The 20190-nt window shown below is 35.4% G+C and overlaps 1 protein-coding gene across 3 annotated transcripts in view; it reads left to right on the top strand.

The window, feature by feature from the left end:
* Positions 1–20190, top strand: part of LOC149795554 (sulfotransferase 1C4-like) — a 96998-nt gene that overhangs the window by 28327 nt on the left and 48481 nt on the right. For 2 of the 3 annotated variants that reach the window (XM_089965378.1, XM_089965375.1), the window contains exon 3: positions 2268–2497. In XM_089965378.1, coding sequence (XP_089821504.1) covers positions 2279–2497 — 219 coding nt within the window. In that variant the 5' untranslated portion in view covers positions 2268–2278. Of the gene's footprint in view, positions 1–39; positions 217–2267; positions 2498–20190 lie in introns of those variants that run through there. The other variant, XM_089965374.1, reaches the window with a different exon arrangement.

Below are 20190 nucleotides of genomic sequence, written 5' to 3'. Positions count from 1 at the left end.
TACACATTGCCGCTCAATGCACAATATTTTGTAACATTTTACAAAAGATGGAGATCAAAGAAAACTTTTCGAGTAAAGGGGAAGGTTTACCAATCGTCTCCGCACCGTTTGTGAATTGGAAGGGCGCGGTAGTTCTTCGAAATACTGATTTTGGAGAGATCGAACGGATGGTTGTTCGGGAAGATGACATATGGGTCTGCAGCTTTCCGCGATCTGGTAAGTCTTCCCAGGCACTTTCACTTGCATTTTCTTTTATGCATAATGCGGAATTTCATTATTTCGAGGAAGATGCGACAGTGGTATGTCTGCCGATTTATTTGACCTCAATTATAGGGGCCCCGCGTGCCCGTATGGTGCAAAGCGCTCACCGTTACGGATCACTGCCATCTCACCTCAGTCTGCGTGGGTTCGAGTCTCGGGTTCGGCCAATGTGGGTATGTGAGAAAGTTTGCCAGTAGGTTCTCGTGGGTCAGTGGTTCTTTGAGTGGTTTTCCACTGGCTGCCATGTATAGCCTATCTTGAACTGAAAAATGGCGCCCAACCCTACAACAGCAACTTTGGCCTAAATTATAATTTTCTGTGTTGAAAATGATAGCATAGACTAACAACATTCGAAGTCACAAATGCAGTTACTTTTTCTTTAATCCTAAAATTGTTGTAGTTGTGTCGGTTCGTACGTTTGAGCCCATTATAGATGTTAGAATTTGTTTAACGGACAACTGGTTAATCTAGGTCAGCAGACAGTTTACCTCAATATTTTGTATTGGTGGTAGAAATATGAGGATATGGGAGATAACATTTTCTTGAAGGAAACTATTTTTCCAGCCATGGGGACATGGGGCCACTGCTAAAACGTTTTAATAATAATGAAAAACAATCACATCCCTCTTTCCTTTAGATAAATGATTACTGTTCTAAAACCTGAGGAACGAATTAATCACCTCCCCAAATTAACAACTAAATTTAAATGTCGAACAGTAACTGGTTTCAACACTTACACTGATGATACAATTGAAAACATATGTAATGAACTCTGCTGTACACTAAAATACTGTTTTAGCAAAATGTGCCGAATTCATCATCCTAAATGGATGATAGACTTTGTGCAACAGTGAACGGAATAAATTTAATGAATAATAGAAACCAACACAAAAAGGTACTGTAAAGTCAGTTTTAAGACTTAGCGTAAAATAAGGTTACGGAGCACTAATCAAAGGTACCAAAAATGCCCTGTTTCAATCTACGTCGTCATACTTGCTTGCATCACGGTTCAGACTTGAGACAAAACAAAATGGATTAAAACCGTTCATAACTTTACTTAAGAAATGGTCGTTTATTTTTATTTTACTTTCACTGACGTATGAAACGAAAATAAAAGAAAAATAGTCTGTGCAAGCCGAGTTGATGCTCTTTTGTTTGTTTGTTTGTTTGTTTTCTATTCGGTTCATATTTCAGTGAACGTACCAGAATGGACTGGTAATTCCTGAGCATTGAAGTTTACATATGATTAGGACAAAATAACGAAAACGCATTAAAAATATCGTGTTGAATAGACTATTGTAATTTTGTCCAGCTTTCAAATTATCAACCAGTATCGTTAATATTTAAACATAATGAATCGGGAAACGAAATCTGTAACTTGACAGCGTGGTTCAAACTGGTCCTTGGTCACTAAGTCTTTATACGTGCAGCCTCAATTGGACTATATAGTCCAATTAAGCAAAAGTGAACTCCACTGTGGATAAAAAGATGATTAAAATGCAAGAGGAATTCAATTTGTTTAACTGTCCCAGTTCTGAAATTTGGGAGTGGCGCCCACTTGTCCCAGCTAGTGAACAACATTCACACTTAAAGAAAGGAGATTATATTCCTCATCAATTATTATATTTTCTACTGGAAATTACATATCGGTTTATTTCATGTGTGTGTTTGTGTATGTGTGTGTGTGAGAGAGAGAGAGAGAGAGAGAGCAAAGTTGCATACTCGAAAATAACATTAATTCACTTACATACTTGACTGTTTCAGGGTCTTACAGAAAAAAACAGTAATAGGAAGAAATCTAAAATATAGATTCATAATAAATTTGAGATACGTGATAACATTAAATGGGTCAGTTTTGTGAAAAATAGTTAAAAGTGTTAGTGATTTTTGTACGGAACTGATAAATAACAGTAATGTTTCATGGGGGATGATATTTCCATTGGTTATAATGGTAGCAATAATGTTGTAAACGACCTCAAGTGGCACTAGATGTTATTGCTTTAAAGGAACTACGCTAATGCAGGAGATGGTGTACCTTATCCAAACCAACTTGAACTTTGAAACGGCAAGAAACAAACAACTTGACGAACGATTCCCATTTCTGGATCTGTACCTGCCAGAGTACGAGTACTTCCGGGGCGTAAAGTACATTGAGAGCTTGCCATCTCCGAGATTCATCAAATCTCATCTTCACACCCACCTGCTTCCAGAGTCGCTTTTCAAATCCAACTGCAAGGTGAGAGAGAGAGAGAGAGATTATTTCAATGTTCTTCTGCAGCTGAGAATTTTCATCTCTTATATTTCTTTTGTGGTGGATGAGTGTGCGCAAGGGATGAAAATTATATGTTAATTTTAAGGAAACGAAAGCAATTCTTTCTAGACATTATGCATGCAATAATGCAATATTGCTATCAGAGAATGGATGTTTTAGAAAGTAGAAATTACATAATACTTCTTAAAATACAAGCAATATTAGTAAATATTTTACTGATGTTTTATGAAAAAATAAAACGATCATTAGAATATGTTACACATTAGAAATATTGCAGTTCTACTTAGGGCTTACGAAGCGTTTGATTTTGTATTCCATGTATAGGTAAGTCGGTTCGAACATTTGCCTTACGGCAATGTTACATGAAAAAGTGTCATATGTGATCTCTCGTAAACTAAGCTGCCAGGACATACAAATTGTCCCGTCCCTCGCAGTTCATGCTTAGAATAAGTCAATTTACTACTGCTGTTTTTGCGTCGTGGGTTACCTAAACCGGATCCAAGTAAGTTGCATTGTTACAAAATGAAATCCAATCATAAATTAGGGTAATAATCCGGACTCTATGGAGGCTGTGAGAGATGGGCGACACGTCATGTAAATGTATTATGCGTATCACGTGATAGACAAAGTGAAATTGTACGACAAGGAATGACAGCAGCTGAGATGATATTCAATAAAGCTAGAGGAAAACGATGTTCCAGGAGCTAAATTTCGTTGTTTTGGAATATCAGGACATTCAGTTTGTTGGTTGAAGCGATGGCTTTAATGTCGTGGATTGACAGTTGCCGGAAAAAAGAAGCCTTAATTAGTCAAAATGTAAGTCGAATAATCATTGCGATAATGAGTAATGTATACTGTAAGTAACGTTACTACGAGTTTGTTATTGTAACATTCTTTTCAGGCAAATAAAAAACTTCAATCTATAGAAACAAGTTATTTTCACTGCAGGAACAGATAACTAAAACTCTTCAAGTCCATGTCGACCTCTATATGTAGCGTATTTTGCCATTTACCATTTATCATAGGGGTAGGGAAGCATGCAAAGATAGGTGTATCACGATATACAATGTTGTTCAGAAATATACAAACATACAGAAATATGTACATGTAAGTAAACAATAAATAAGGACATAAATAATTACAAAGATGTACACAATTATTCATCCTATTGCACACGCAGAAGGCATTACAATACTTTTTAACAGGTTCTAGTCTGAATATATCTCCCCGTTTGTTTCTACTCCCTACTGATTTAAAAATCGAAAAGCACAAAAGAGATGAATGACGCACATAATTTAGTTCATTTATTGATTTATAATTCCAAACATTATTATGCCCAGGTTGGCCCTAGCACCACTATCATCTGTGCGATTCATTCCCAAAAGACGTTTTCAGTGTAAATGACGACCATGTTCACCAGTCATTTGCTGTTCCTGGACAAGTTAATTTTTACTGATGGGGTGTATGTACTACTACGCATGTACGCACATAGAAGGAAAACACTTTGTCATCTGCTACAGATATTTACAATGTCGAATCAAAGGAAAAGAATGACAACTGCATAGTTGCCTTTCTCGTGGATTTAACAATCGGTGTAATTTCTTTCTTCATGTATGCAAAGGGATATAACTCTAAATTGTCAACATTATGTTAATCCATGGAATTATCAGGTAATTATCGAATAGGATGAACTATGTCCCCTTGTTGTTGGAGGAAAAGCAAACTAGCCCATAGTGTACGCAATATATTGCAGTGCTTGTATGGAAGATCCGTTATATATAAAAGGCGCTGTGTTAGGGCCGCTCTGGTCACAGTCAGGTTAGAAATTATAAATCAGTGAATGAAATGACTAAGTTCTGTGTACCTTTTATAACATTACAGATTTCCATTATTATTGATATGGGGGTACAAACAAATGGGGAAGTATATTCAGAAATATGCATGGGGTCACATGGTGTTTTGAAATGTTCACAAATAGATTTTGTTGTTTTAACAGCTGAATTTTTCGTTTTTCAAAAAATAACTAAATGTCTACTTTTACGACTCTGTAAAATTCTAAATGCAGGTAACAAATCATTTGCTAACATTTTTGTTACTGCACACATTTGTTTTTGTTCTTGATTAAATTTATATTGTGCATTCATACTTGAAAACATTTTTTTTCTTTCATTTTATTAGTTTTAAGTGTATAGAATGAAATATCAGAAGCAGCAGGGAGAGGTGAATCAGAGAAACTTTGGATGGGTTATTTCACGAAAATAAAGCCTCCTACGAAAATAAAAATAGAAACGTCAATAACGCAAACCGACAGAGATTTTCCTCTAATTGGGTTAATGCATTTTGTTATTTTATTTTTTACGCTTGTATTTTCAAATTTGTATGTATCCTTGTTTACCTACCTGTTTGTCGACACCCCCTCCCCCGCTATGTGAAACCAAACTGTAAACCGCGAGCTGTTCCTTACCAGTATACGGCATATATATATATATATATATATATATATATATATATATATATATATATATATATATATATATATCTGTGTGTGTGTGTGTGTGTGTGTGTGTGTGTGTGTGTGTGTGAAGCGGACGCGTGTTTGTGTCAAACAAGCGGCAACAGCTCCGGCGGCCTTAACAAGTATGTGGATATCAACTGCGCTAAATACAACCGTCAGATTGTAATTATCTCTGATAAATTTAGGTATTTGCATAATTAGACCATTAGTATATCAATAATGGAATCTGGCACAGCTAAAGTAACTCGACAGCAACTAGAGGCAATTAAAAAATATCTTCCAGTCCGTGATAATGTGAAGCAACAACTACAAGAGCGTTAGGGGTCTAAGGTGTAATTTACGGAAGGTGCAGAACAGTTATTTAAACCGGTTAGAAAGGCTACCTAAGGACCTCTTCCCACATGACAGGAAACCGCTAAAGCAACGGGAAAAATAGAAGAAAGAATTATATATAAAAAGGATCCTACGAAAATATTTAGGTAGGATACCTGCTGCTCAACCAGTAAAAGAAATAGTTGAAGGTATTGTCCAAACTCGTGCTGAAATAATTTTAGCAGAATATCCTTTACATAGTCCATTAAATTAAGAATAAAATCTTTCTTGCGTTTGCGTATTGATGGTACATAGACATTTCAATATGAATTTTGTTCAGTACTAGGTGTATGTGTCTTCCCTTCAGAAAATCTGGGGTTGGTAGTATTTTCTAGTCAGATTTGAAATATTTTGCACTTATAAATATTCCTGCTTACTGGGTCTTTTTTGATGATAAAGACAGCATTTAGTCTGTCCTCTATATAGTTTGTAACTACTTTTTCTATGTTACGTATTTCCTGAATACAAATTATGTTGAAAGTGTTTGCTGTGTAAATTAGTTTCTTTGCCTTTTCGAAGTTTAGTCCATTTGCGTTGATTGATAGTATTATAAGAATATTATTTTTGTAGCATCCATTTTAAAAAAGGGGGGTTAGTGTGGCAATGTAATAAAGGTGGTCTTCGTGTTTGCATTATGTATATGTTTTGTTGATTTAGATTAGGTGTTTTGGGTGTGTTGCTTGTTTTTGTTTCCCTGGTAGTCTTTATGGTTGGTGTTGTTGTTGTTGTTGGTTTTGTGCATCTGGTCCGTTGTGCTATCGTTGACTGTTGGGGGTATGGTCTGTTAAGTTGTTGTCGGCGGGTCCCTTTGGTGGTTTTGGATGTTCGCTCTCTGTGGTTGTCTGAATTTGTTTTGTCGCTTTCTTTCCTTCCATGGTAAGGATGATATCGCTTATAATCATGGGTACCTCCATGTTTGTTTCAGTAGCAGGTGTGTCAGTATTGTTTGATGTGTGAGTTAGTGATGAGTGTTATTATTGGTACTTCTGCCATAGACTTCGCATCTGTACTGTAGGTGGTGGGTGGTGGGTGGTGGTGTTAGTGGCACATTGGCTGCAACATTATCCGGGAAAGGCTCTGGATCACTGTCGTCATAATGACCACCCCATGATCTCATTGGCTACTGTTTTAGTCTAGGTTTTGTTTGGTCTAACACTACAGTCTCCTTGTTTGTGGCCGGTATTTCACAGCTGCCACATGGCCTCACCAAGTGGCAATTATAATACTAGGACTGGACTATTTTGAAGAATTCGGGAAATTTGTCTAGACCTGTTCTGTCAGCCTTCACAATTACCCGATTGTTTTCCAATCCTGGCCATGGTTTGAAACTGTCTCGTCAGCAGTCATGACTTTAAATCTGTAGGCGTTCTTCGAAGCCTTTTTCGAATTCGTGCAGTGATATTTCGTTCGGAAAACGTGTGTTATACATGTCTGCATATTTCCAATTATCCATCTTGGTGAGGGCAGGGGGAGGCGTAACGCGTACCACCATGTCATTAATGATAATATTGAAAAAGGCCGGGAGTTTGTTGGTCCCAGTGCACCTTGCCACAAAGGCAGCGATGGTTGTAGTATCGCTGGGCCTCTCCTCGGCTGAGATTCCTGACAAATCTAAGGCCCAGGCCCACTGATTTTTGTGAGCGGTCAGTATAATCCCTCTTTAGGACTCCACACTTTCCACGCGAAAGTATTTCTGGAGAAAAGCTTCTCCACTGACGGTATTGCTTCTTTCCATGGTTTTAGTATCATGGTAAATACGGTTAAGTGAATTAGCCTTTAGATGAAATTTAAAGGACGGTAGATACGGTAATATTGAACTTTAAATGGAAATTTAAGGGATTTTTTTTTCTGAAATTAGACTAAATTTAGTTTAATTCTTACATTTAGCTAACTTAATTGATTAGGTTTAGTCAATTTAAGCAGAGCGTGTGATAAAGTGAGAGAATACGTGGCTCCCGACGTGGGCTGTGTGATGAGACGCAGCTGACAGCCTCTGTGGTGCCTGTTGCTGAAATCCGATCGCCTGTGAGGGAGGCGCGCAGACTATGTTAGTTCCCTACTGCCTACAAGAAGGCTTCTGGGTAATCTTTAGTAAGAGGCGTAAGATTAACACGATGTGAAGCGCAACCAGAGTCGATGTTTAACACGAAAAATCATGAAATTTGGGCTTAAGTTTTGTTTCCATTGGACTTCTTTATTCTGAATGTTCTTTTATAAAATATTTGGAAATCCTGAAATAGCTCACTTAGACTTACATAGTGGCTTGTCTGTTTTCGTAACTATTATCCTTGAAAAGATCGGGAGAGGGCAAGAAATATAACATAGCCTGATAAATAAGGATAATGTTTTTGAAAAAATCCAAACCAAAACAAAAAGAACAACAACGAAAATTATTTTTATAAGCATAATTTTTAATAAAATACAAGCGAGGCTACTATTTAACCTCTCCGACATAGAAAAGCTTTGCTTGGCAGAGTTATTTCCCTCCATCCAGTATACAATTGAATTAAGCCACGGTAGTGGCGGCGTCTGTCAGGAGATACTGAAATATATTTATTTTGCTTGAGAACGCCGATTAATTATTTTATCTGCGAGACATTGTACAGAACTCTTGCAAATATCAAAATATATGCAAGCTGCATTCATTGATTGAAATTCTTTTTCTTCGCCAGTCTCTACATTCACAGATTAACCGCTTTTGCGCTTCGTTTACTATATTTTCCAGTACCAGCTTATTTGCAATTCTGTCTCTGTGTAATAGCTCGTAAATTATCCAAATAATTAATTTTCAGATTGGAATCAATATGATCAGTCACAAATCCGTCTTCGATTTGTTTGTGGAAACATTCATATTCAAACCTAGGACAGAGATATATCCTTTCTTCCCGCAGGAGAGAATGAGATAACCAGCATTATTGGCGAAACCGACTTTTTTTTTTTAAGTCGACAGTATCTGATTACACCAGCACGAGATGCCTCGTAATTCTTGATTGCGGGATGTGTTACAAATTAATTTTGCTCCATTTATATAATGCTAATATTTATCTGAATAATTATTTTATTAATAGAGAAAAATATGTTAGCGTGAAAATCGGGCCAGATAGTCCTCGATGTTTTTTTATACTAGCAACGCTGTTGTCGGCGTTATTATTTATTTTATCGTAACACCGTTTCTTTATATCTACTTGTAACGTCAGCGACAGTCAACGCGTATTTGAATGTGCGTGATTGACGTCGATGTGGTTTAATAATATCATGTGGTAAAAACAAAATATCTATCTGATGAACTTCATTATTAGTGCTGACATCAAAATGTACGTAATGAATTTATTTAGTTGGTGATAGATAAATTTGCCATATTGCCTGGCCTGCTAACCAATTTGCAGTAAAAGAACGTGAGACATCTGCTGCATCAGCAAATTCACAAATCGCTGCTCTACCCCTTGAATATACTTTTGTGATCTAATAAATCGATTATTTTATTATAATTATAATCAGCCAACTAATTACCGGCCCCTAGCACTAGTTTACCTTTCATCTCAGATCTTACCAACCAATTAGCAAGCGATTCTCTGAGAGAGTTTTTTTTTTTACAGACCTTAACATGTGTATCAACTTCACGTCTGCAATATGTCGTTGCTGTAAATCTAGAGTTTTATACGCAACATCGTGAATGTGGCACGCTTGATCAGTCGCATTGTTTGGATATTCTCCAGGTATTGGTTGGTCTCGTTCGTCAAGTCGGATATAAATTCGGGTTCCAGGACCACACTAATTTTATCCAGGAAGTTGGTTTTTCTCCTGAGTATTTTGCCTTTGGAGCTCCTGGTAATTTTCCCAGTGAAGCAGCGATATCACCGCCATAAATCTGTATTTGCTTGTACCACATTTCATAAATTTACCTGTAAGTGCACAAATTTTATTTTTCATTATTATTGTTGTTAATCCACTTGTGGTTGTGGGTGCTCTGAATCGAACACAATATAAATTCATGTTATTTATTATATTACTACCACATGGATATCGTTGATTTCTCAGCGAAATAAAAGCAAGAGCCAATCAAGCATCATGCGGCGCTACCAAATTCCATCAGGGCAATTATCATTGGTCCATCTGGGTATGGTAAGACGCACATGCTGCTTAATCTGATAATAAGATGGCTCAAGTAGGATAAGTTGTATTTAGTGGCATCATCTATAGATGATCAGCCATGCTACGATGTGCTTAAAGATTTCAATGAAGAAGCGAAGTCGTCGGATGTATTAATAATCTCATAGTATACGATGATGTGATGCTGGGCAATCAAATCCAGCTCGGATATTATACCGAGGTAGACACAGAAAACACCGATATTATATATGTTACTCAGCGTCATACACAAATACCTAAAGTGATAACTGCAGTCTTTTGGTTGTAATTAGTAGAGTTGATACCCATTAAGAAACATCCACCAGACATGGAGCTCAGAAGACATGGATATGATTAAGTTAATAAATTTTACGCGCGCGCAAGCTACCGCACACGGATTTATCGTGATAAATTTACATGATCCCCGATCGAGGTATCGTATTGGTCTCGATAACATTTTTGGTTGAAAAAGTCATCTTTTATTTATCTCGTTCCCCTCAACACAACCACAATCAAAACTCGTTAAGGCCACAGGAGTTGTGACCGCTTGACACACACGCGACCGTTTCATACGGTGTCACCCTATAAACGCTTGGCGTGGGAAAATATTAATATTGTTTACAGGTAAGGGACCGCTCGCGGTTTACAGTTTGGTTTCACAGCAGCAGGGTGTGTGGGTGAGGGCAAACATATAGGTAAACGAGTATACATAAAAGTGCGAAAATACAAGCGTCAAAGATACGCTAACCTACTTAGAGAGAGATCTCTCGGTCGGTTGGACGTTGTTGACGCTTCTATTTTCTTTTTCGTAGGAGGCTTTATTTTCTTGAAATAACCCCTCCAAAGTTTGACTGATTTCCCCCTGCTGCTACAGTGACATAGTTATTCATGTTGATGGAGGAAAATGTTGTGAACAAAAAGTGAGTGAGGCGTTATCTTCTGTCAGGACCAGTAAGTCTACAGAAACTGTATCGTTTCTTCCTACAAGTGGTTAGAATAGTTTCACATAAATATTCATAAAGGATCTTGTAAAAGAAGAATTTATGAACACATTATATCATCTGCAAAGGTGTACACATTTAAATATGCCTTTGATAGTGAAAGTGAGAACTGGACTAACTTCAGCACATGTTGAAAAGTTGAAAATATTTTACAAATGGCCATGTGAAAAACTTGCAAGATTATTATCAAGATGACCATTATTTCTTAAAATCATCTGTAATGGTGTCATACATGCAGTAAGTTATGTATCATGTATCAGTGACTCTAGCGTCACCCTCACTAAAAGAAGGGGATGCGTTTTGCTACTGTGAATCTTCGTCTATGGACAGATGAAATCATATTGCTTCTTTACTGTTTGCTTTGGAAGATTATACTCTTCAGTTTGGATATAAGCCATTTGCATCTACAAGTAGACTTTGTACATGGAATGCTGGGAAGAAGTAGAATGACATCCATAACCATGCCATTCAAAATCATACAGCAAGAAATTAAAGGCAGATAAATTTAGAAACTGTGATCCATTTTGCGATTTTGAAATTGATGAAGCAAAGTATGTTAACCACGTAATTGCTACATTACCCAATTCAGGTTCAGACACCCAAATATTAGAGATAGACTACCCTGATTATGAAGTTGCCATGTAGGTATTAATGGTTAGAACTAAGTCTGCAGCAGAGAGGGTGAACAGACTTTTTGCTGAAATGTCATTTTTGAAAAAATAAAGCTTCCTACGTAAACGAAACAAAAAAATGGTCAATAAGGCCAAACGAAAACCTTTCACTTACAGAGAGTTTCTCTATTTGGGTTAGTTTCTTTTGTTATTTTGTCTTTGTCGTTAGTGTTTTTCTGAATTTGTATGTATGTTCTTTTTTTACCCACCGGACGTTTCATTGAGGTCTCACCCTCTCTGCTGCTATTAATTAAATCATTATTATATCAACCAAATATCTTATCAAGACCTACACGATATCTTGTTCTGGGATCGTGCAAATTTATTGTTATAAATCCGTGTGGAGTAATTAAATAATTATTATATCAATAATGGCACCGGGTGCGGAATCTTACATGGCTACATTATCTAGAGAAAGATTAGAAGCTATCAAAAAGGTTTTGCCTGTTCGTGATTCTCTAAGATAAAAAATTCAGGAACGTCCAGAATCAAAAGTTGAATTTACAGAAGGTACAGAAACTTTATTTAAGTCTATTTCGAAGGTCACTGAAAGAATTGCAGAAGATACAGAGGCTCTTATTCCAGCAGTAAGACTAACTGCTTAGCAAACTGAAAAAGTAGCAAAAAGATCTAAACAAACAAAGAGAATTTTAAGAGATCTTCCAGCCGGAATAGCTGCTGTTCAGCCTCATCCTGTTCCTCCTCAACTTGACGAAGAACTTGAAGGTTCTGTTGGAGTAAAACCAAAAACGAAAAAGGGAAGAATTAAACTACTTAAAACATATCATGAAGAGATTGTTAATGCAAAAAAAAATATAAAAAATAAAATATAAAAAAGCAAAAAAAATATAAATAAATAAAAAACCCAAACCCCATCATATTTAGCTATATTTGCTGTTACGAGTTGTAGTAATAGAGATAGATTTTTAACACCTGAATATGCTGATAAACCAGTTTCAGGAGATACTTGGGAAAGTTTTTCGATTCTACAAAGGAAGTAAACAAGCTAGGACAGGTGATTTTGATTTTGTTGCATATAAAGATGAAATAAGAAAAATATCATCCCTTGGACAACAACCTAACAAACAATCTATACCTTGACTTGTAATTGATCTTCAAGATAAATTGACGATAAAGGTTTTAATGCTATCGCGAATGCAAAACCGGTAGAAGTGTATGATATTGCTTTAACATATAAAAATAGGGGTAATTATGTGAGATCTAAATATGTTGCTTCTTTGACAAAAGATGATTGGGTTAGTGATGTATATCTCATTTTTACTTGACCAAGTACTCTCAAAGCTGATGATCCTGATTTTCAAGGATTTAAAAGAAGATTAGAAGAAATGGAACAACCTAGACAATTACTACAAATGATAAACGAAGATCAACCACAATCTCCTCCACCTCCTTCTCAACGTCCGCTATCTCCTCCAATTCATCCACGAAAAAAGAAAGCTGCATTTGAACCTGAATTTCAATGTCCACCACCTCCTACACCTTAACAACAATTACGGCCTAGTAAAAAAGGAGTCTTCAGAGGTTCTTGAAGATGAGATAATATATGAATTTACACCTGCTGATTTACAAACAATCAGGAATAAGGATCTTTATGATTTATTAAAAATTGCTGCGAGTTATGATGAAAGTAATATATATTTCAAGCCTTGAAAAGAAACTACAGATAAAGAATGGAATAACGATATATTTATGATTAAATATGCTCCCAAAGAATTTTTTACCCAATAACGTCGTAAGAGATTTCATGAGAATGTAAAAGAAGTGAAAGAACATTTATTACAAATACGACAAAAAAGAATGAAAAGTCTTGAATTGCTTAGAATGCCTAAAGAACATACAGAACCAGACGCAAGAACGGGTAATGAAACACCTGATTTACCAAAAACCGGAAGTGGATTTGGAATTTGTCCTGACAGTGTTCTTTGCCGACGTTGACCGACTAGAAATTCTGATTGGAGGAAAGCGCGCAGGTTTAATTCTCCAGAGATTGTTAATGAAAAATCTGATATTTGTCGAAGATTATTTACAGGCGATGTTATGGATCGTAACATGTATCATTCTCTAACTGAAGAAATTGCTGATGATTATTGCAGTGACTGAAAAAACAATTAATTACTCAGCATGTAATTTAAAAATGATTATACACAATTCTAAACGTAGACCTGTAATAGTTAGGGTAGTAAATTCACGATTACCAACTTATAAAACAATTTACGGAGATGGACTCGGTGGTGTCGTTATGGGCTTATTCAGAAGGATAGCTCCAACAGGAATGCGATTGCAAAACAAATGGGAATTAAAGCTATTGACGTTATTCGTGATAAACGTATTAGTGCTGTTGGTAATGTTGATACTAAGCTTTCTTCAGCGATTAAAGAAAGATTAGCTCGATTATTGCGAAAAACCCCACAGCCACCAGTAAAATTACCAGCACTGAAGTTATGGCTGCTAAAATCAGTAACATAATAAATCAAGCTGCAAATGAAAAACTGGTGGAATTTTTTGATATACCCCAGTCAGAGAAAAAAAAAAACAACAACCCCCCCCCCCGCAAGTTTAATATCAGGAAGTGGTCTTCGTTTTAGACGATAATAATTATAATAAAATGTTTAAGCGTATATCTGATACAGCGTTTGATATATACGCAGCAGTTCTCAAAATATGTATCTGTACATGATTATCCATATTATTCTTACGACGCACGTATATCAAATCAGCGTGGTCGAATCAAATTACAAGTTCAAGATACAAGCAGATATTTCTTACCTTCTGAAGCGTTTATTGAAGTAGAAGGTAGAATTTTGCAAGATGATGGTAAAGGAGTTGCAGTTGGTGATATAGTTGGTTTTGTTAACAATGGTAGTAATGCGTTGTTTGACACAGCTACGTACATGTTTGACGGAAGACATATTGAAATGATTCAAAAAGATGTTGATGTTCCTACGACAATACTTGGACTTGCAAGATATTCAGACGATTATACAAGATCAGCCGGTCCATCAATGATGTTCGCAAAAGATACATCTAATCATCCTGATATTGATAGGAATGGTATGGGAAATGTAAGAGATGCTTCAGGAGCTGCAGCTAAACCAGCAGTTATAGCAATCAATGAAAATTTCAACTTAGGCTTTGCTGCACGCCGATCAATGTTAAACGGTGAAGAAGAGTTTTCATGCACAATTCCACTATCTTATATTCCTGGATTTTGTAGAGATGTTAGAAAAGTTATTTTTGGAGCTAAACATACAGTCGTACTTATAAGAAAAGCTGATGACAACAATACAATTTGGCGTTCTGCTGCTGCCCATACTTGTATAATATGGTTAACAAAACTTTCACTGTGGATGCCAGTAATAACTCCATCGATTGCTGAAGAAGAAAAGTTAATTAGTTTTATGAATTCAGGTGGAAAGGCATTTATATCATGTTTAACATTAACTACAGATAGCGTTCAAAGTAATGTTGCAGGGTTATTTGCATGGCATGTAGCATCACAACAAGATGTGTCTGCATCGAGGCATATATTTATTGCTTTACAAAATGTTAATCGACTGGATTCTCAAGAACGTGGTAATATGATATTTGACACACTTGCAGTTAGTGAAGATTCTTTTCGGATAAATGGTCAGCAATAACCATCTGAAGATATATTATTAAATTTTGACCGAAATCATGTAGCATGTGCATGGGACGTGATCAAAATATAGATACTGCTTTACAGATATCTCAACTGGATTTTATAACGTTATATCCGATCTGTTATTTTGCATTGGAACTTCTTGATTTATTCAGTCTGTTGTTGATATTCACTTTCAAGCTCGTGTAAATCTAGGCACTGGTGTTAATTAAAGAACAGTTGCTGTCATACTCAGCGACAAAACAATGTTACTTGAAGGTGTTGGTGGACGAATGAGAGTTGTTGATGCTCCAGTAGAACACATGTAATTAAATCACTCGCGATGTTTATAAATGTCCTATCATGATGTTAGCGTCAGTCTGACTCCTGGTTAGATTAAAAAACTTCAATCAAGTTCAGCAAAAAATTGCGTATTAAAAATATCAAATCAAACATTTAAATAAGGCCAAACAATCAAAAACATTTATAATATCTACCACGATTTCACGGCGTTATCCACTGACTCCGTCAGGTGGATCTCCTTGGATCTATGTTAATGATCTTAGATCAAAACGACGTAGAAACAATTTTTGTGTAACCCGAAGTAAAAAAAAAACAAGCTCGGCTTGATATATTATTGGTGTCTTGAATTAGTAGCTAAATTCCCACCTAAATAAAATATAATGATCATTCCGATCAACGTTCAACGTTTTAGATACAATCAAGCGCGTGAATGGCAAACAAAATTAAAAAATATCATTGACGATTATACAGTAAAAGTAAAAGAATATTGTAGACGTGTTGTTGTTGTTGATATACTTGTGTATTCAGCGTCTGCTGTTATTGGTGGAGCTGGCGTATTATTATCAACAATGACACCGTCGCTAGTGATGGCACCAGCAGTTGTAACAATTTGTTTCGGCTGAGACAACAATTGCCCCTATTCTTAATATCATTGCAAAATATATGTACGTGCACAAACACAAAATTGCATGATTATATAATAAAATTACACGCAGTGACGTTAGCATACTCCAGATTATCCTCGTTATTGTCTCAGTAATGGAAAAATATCAGATTTTGAACGAATTACTTCAACAAATTGTAACGAACACTGCTCCAGAAAAAAAAACACAACAATAATATCGGTAAGCTCAACTAATCCCGAATTTAATGTATATTTTCGAACTGCAATTGCAGCGACGGAAATCGCACTAGCACAATTACGATTATACAATAGCTGGCCAAATATCAGATCAAAATCATTCGGTGGATTACAGGCGAATAATTTGTTTGTATTTGCAAATAAAAATACAGATGATGGAACACCACACTGGAATGTCGTCTGAATTACAACAAGCAGTTATCAAATCGAACAAATCAATGATGAATTCCAGCGCAGTATAATACCTACAACCGAAAGAGAATCCAAAATAGCTATCACAGTTCATGAGCCAACTTTATCATCTGCAATTGAAATATATTCTCAAGATTACGTTGTAAATATTTATCAATCGTCAATTAGGTCTGTTTTAAGTTGGCCTGAAATTCTACCAGAGTATAAAAGAATGTCGGAACCTCAACGAGAAGATTTCTCTATTAAAGAATAAAATTCAGAGAATAATTAACCACAACATTGCCGTAATTTTCATTTTCATCAATGACGTTGTCAGTAGTTTCAAAATCCTCTTTACTGTTTTCACTTTCGTCACTACTTATCTAATAACTTTGTCGTTGTTTTCATTTTCCCGATCTGACATTAACTAATTTAACTGCCTCTGGCGCGTGTTAGTAATTTTCTTCGTTTCGTATTCGTGAGCTAATTCTGATTTAATTTTTTCGACCGCGCTTGAGATTGAGAGGATACGAATTTGTTAACTTCCATATCTTCTACAGTCACATAGCTTGTTGGATGAGTTTTATGACTCTGTACTGTCCTGGTAGTGTATCTCTATCTTCAAACTTACAAGTTTGCAATGGTTCAAAATTACAAATAGTTTATTCTGGATCATATATATATTCCAAAGTTTCACCAAAAACAATAAAAGCCTCGAATTGATTAAATAACCGTTCTATCATAATTAACTGATTACTAAATGATGACGAAAATATTAAATGGAGTAAAAATTATTAGAACAAGCGACATAACTACTTAATCACTCTACCAGAGAGAGAGAGTTATCTCCCTTCAACAATACCGAAATGTAATTTTTGTTCATATTTGTTTGAAAAAGCTGATTTGGTTATATTTTCTGGGACGTACTGAACCAAGCGCATGCAAATATCAAAATATTTGCCAGCTGAGTTCATTGATTGACACCAGTATCTGTATTTGTAGATTTAATCGCTATTTGTGTAGCTGTTTTATATCTCCCAGTATTTCCAAACCTGCATTTTTGGATTTTGTGTAACAGCTCGCAAATTATCTGAAAGGTTATTGAGTTTTGCTCCAACAATATGATCGATCACAAGACCGTCTTCAAATTCTCAGTGATAACATTCGTAAATTAATTTATGACAAAGATATATTTTATTTTTCCCGGTACTGAATATCAGATAATCAGTATGAATGACATAACCGACTGGTTTGTTTAGGCTTCATAATTGTTGATGATAGGATGCTTTACAAATTCATTTTCTTCCATCAGTATATAATAATATAATTTTATAAATGATAATTTGTCTGAATTGTTATTTTTTATAACTTTGTCATTATTGTCATTGTTATTTTATTTATCATAATATCTTTTGAGCTCTGTATTTTTTACCACCACGTTGCACACATAACTGCGCGTTTCCTGTACCTCCAACGCCACACCTTAGACACAATTTAGGTCCTTGGTAAATGATAACCGCAGAATTCTCTTACACAAGCTTTGTCACATGGAGTTGTAGAGCCTATTATAAACCATCGGCATATGTTCCTTGATTGAATCTGTGTTTATATATATATATATATATATATATATATATATATATATATATATATATATATATATATATATATATATATATATATATATATATATGTATAATTGTCCTTATTATAATATGAACGTATGGACAGAGATTAAAAATCAACCGTTTAAAAGTAAATTTAATCTTGACAGAATATTCCCCGACTTTTACCTATGCAAACTCTGGTTGATCCGACGAATTAAAGTTTGATTAATACTATCCATGACGCCAGGAAAGAATTTCACGAAGATTTTGCATCTCATGTGTGGTTGACGTTCAAAATCATACGCAACACCGATGGTGTAGACAATGTCGTCGATGCTACAATGAACGACAAACGAGAGGCAACGACTAATAATTATCTCGCCGATCAAAGATATTTTTTCAGAGTAAAGTTTATTGTTTTAGCAGAAACAAACAATACCTAGATTATCAGTGACAAACGTGACCCTTTCCTTCAAAATGAAAGAAAATCGCAGTATCAAGTAAACATTCCAAACCAGGAATGTTGATTGGTATTAACAAACCGTATTATGAAAGAGCGTATCCTGTAACCGCAGTTATTCATGGAATTTATCCGATAAATGATAAACCCAGCGTTAATATTCTGAAACTGATGAAAGTTTCAAAAACAAATTGTGTAGCCGAACGAGTAACGGAAAGTTTTACAAACGCGATACGTGGAATCGGATTAACGGATAAAAGACGTAAAAAAATAAACGAGTGGGGATGAATAGTTAAAGATACCGAAACATCTGTCAGAGACGTCGCTGAATTAGGAAAGAAATTAAAATTCCTGATAATGGTAAGAACGATAACTGGAGAGATTTATACGAATCAAAGTATAAATCGAAAGGAGCTTCGATTGAAATTATTGATCATAATGCGCATGTTTGGACTAGTGCAGTAACAATATTTCCATGAACTCCAACTGTTATATTTTACCACGGAGATATATTTGATTTTATTAACGAAATAAGTAAAAGTGATCGTTTATCAGTGTAGCTATTTCAAAGTTCAGATAATGGAAATTATGATCAGTTTGTACAGCCTAATGGCGTTATTTATCGTACAGAATCTCTCAATGAAGAAATTAAAAATCTTGCGTTCAAATATACCCATGGCAATACTGAACAACTCCTGCGTAATCGTTATACCGTTCCTTCAAATGCTGCTGATTTTGCTAGAAAGAGAAGTTCATGGAAACCAAAACGATTGAATTTTCTTGAAGAAATACAACGCAGTTGTGTCGAATACGGACACGGTGGATTATGGAATACTATACGATTATAGAGATGTTATTTCAGTTGATATAGTTGCATGTTATCCGGGAAGTTTTCTTGGTATCAGAGGGTGTTTTAAGTATTTTGAGTGATTTGGACATCCCACACACGAAATGACCAGAATATCGATAATTGGACCATTACCGGATTTTGATTTGACTGGATTGGCTTGTATCGAGTTATTTAAGTTTGCCGAAAATTTTCATCCGATTTGTTATGTCTGGTTTGGCGAACATTTTTAGAAAAGAATGTGGGCACCAACAGTATATGCTCGATATAAGAATTCTATTATTGTTAACAGTAAGTGAAGCAATTATATCATATCGTTTTCTGAAAGACGTTTGGTTACCACAACAAAATAAATATTCTGATGATGAAAATCCCTATATAACTGATTTTGAGAATAAAATCACAGACGATGTTGGCAGAAAAATAATAGGTAAATTCACCCAAGGAGGATCATATGATCATAATTGTACACGATTGATCATAGACATGCTGAACTAGATTGTATAATAATTGATACAACGAATAGAAGTATTCGTTTATAAGTAGAAGCGATGTTAATTTATCAGACGGAACTAAATTAGGTACAGTTGTGAGTTATATTGATGGTGAGTCACCGCAGTTTACTCTTTTAAGATCTTTAATGCTTGTGTACGTTTGAATAAATCTATTATGGATGATAAATAGAGTTTCTGAGTTTACTATCAGAGTCTCCGCGGATTCATCGTATATCAATAAAAGAAATACAGGATTGCTCGAACAACTACATATCGGCACTTATGCATCATGAGGTTAATGGAGAACAAAACAAGAAAATATAGTTAATTATTCTGAATCCGCCGAATTTGAAATTAAGAGTGTTTACTGCACAGAAAATCAAATATCAAAATTGTGATCAACACCACCTGGATGTGTTCCTGTAGCTAGCCATAAAAGAATTTATCTCATTTGACCTGGTGGTTGAGGTAAAACAACTCGTGTGATTGAATTATTCTTGAACAGTTGTATTAACACATATACACAGACTCGCAAGAGAAATGAAAGAATGAAACTTTAAATCATGCACATATCATAAATTCTTTC

This window comes from Sinohyriopsis cumingii, chromosome 7 (assembly GCF_028554795.1).
Source record: "Sinohyriopsis cumingii isolate HCF-2022 chromosome 7, ASM2855479v2, whole genome shotgun sequence".
NCBI lineage: Eukaryota > Metazoa > Mollusca > Bivalvia > Unionida > Unionidae > Sinohyriopsis > Sinohyriopsis cumingii.
Note: the sequence above shows the minus strand (reverse complement) of the source record. Positions and strands in the feature narration are given on the sequence as shown.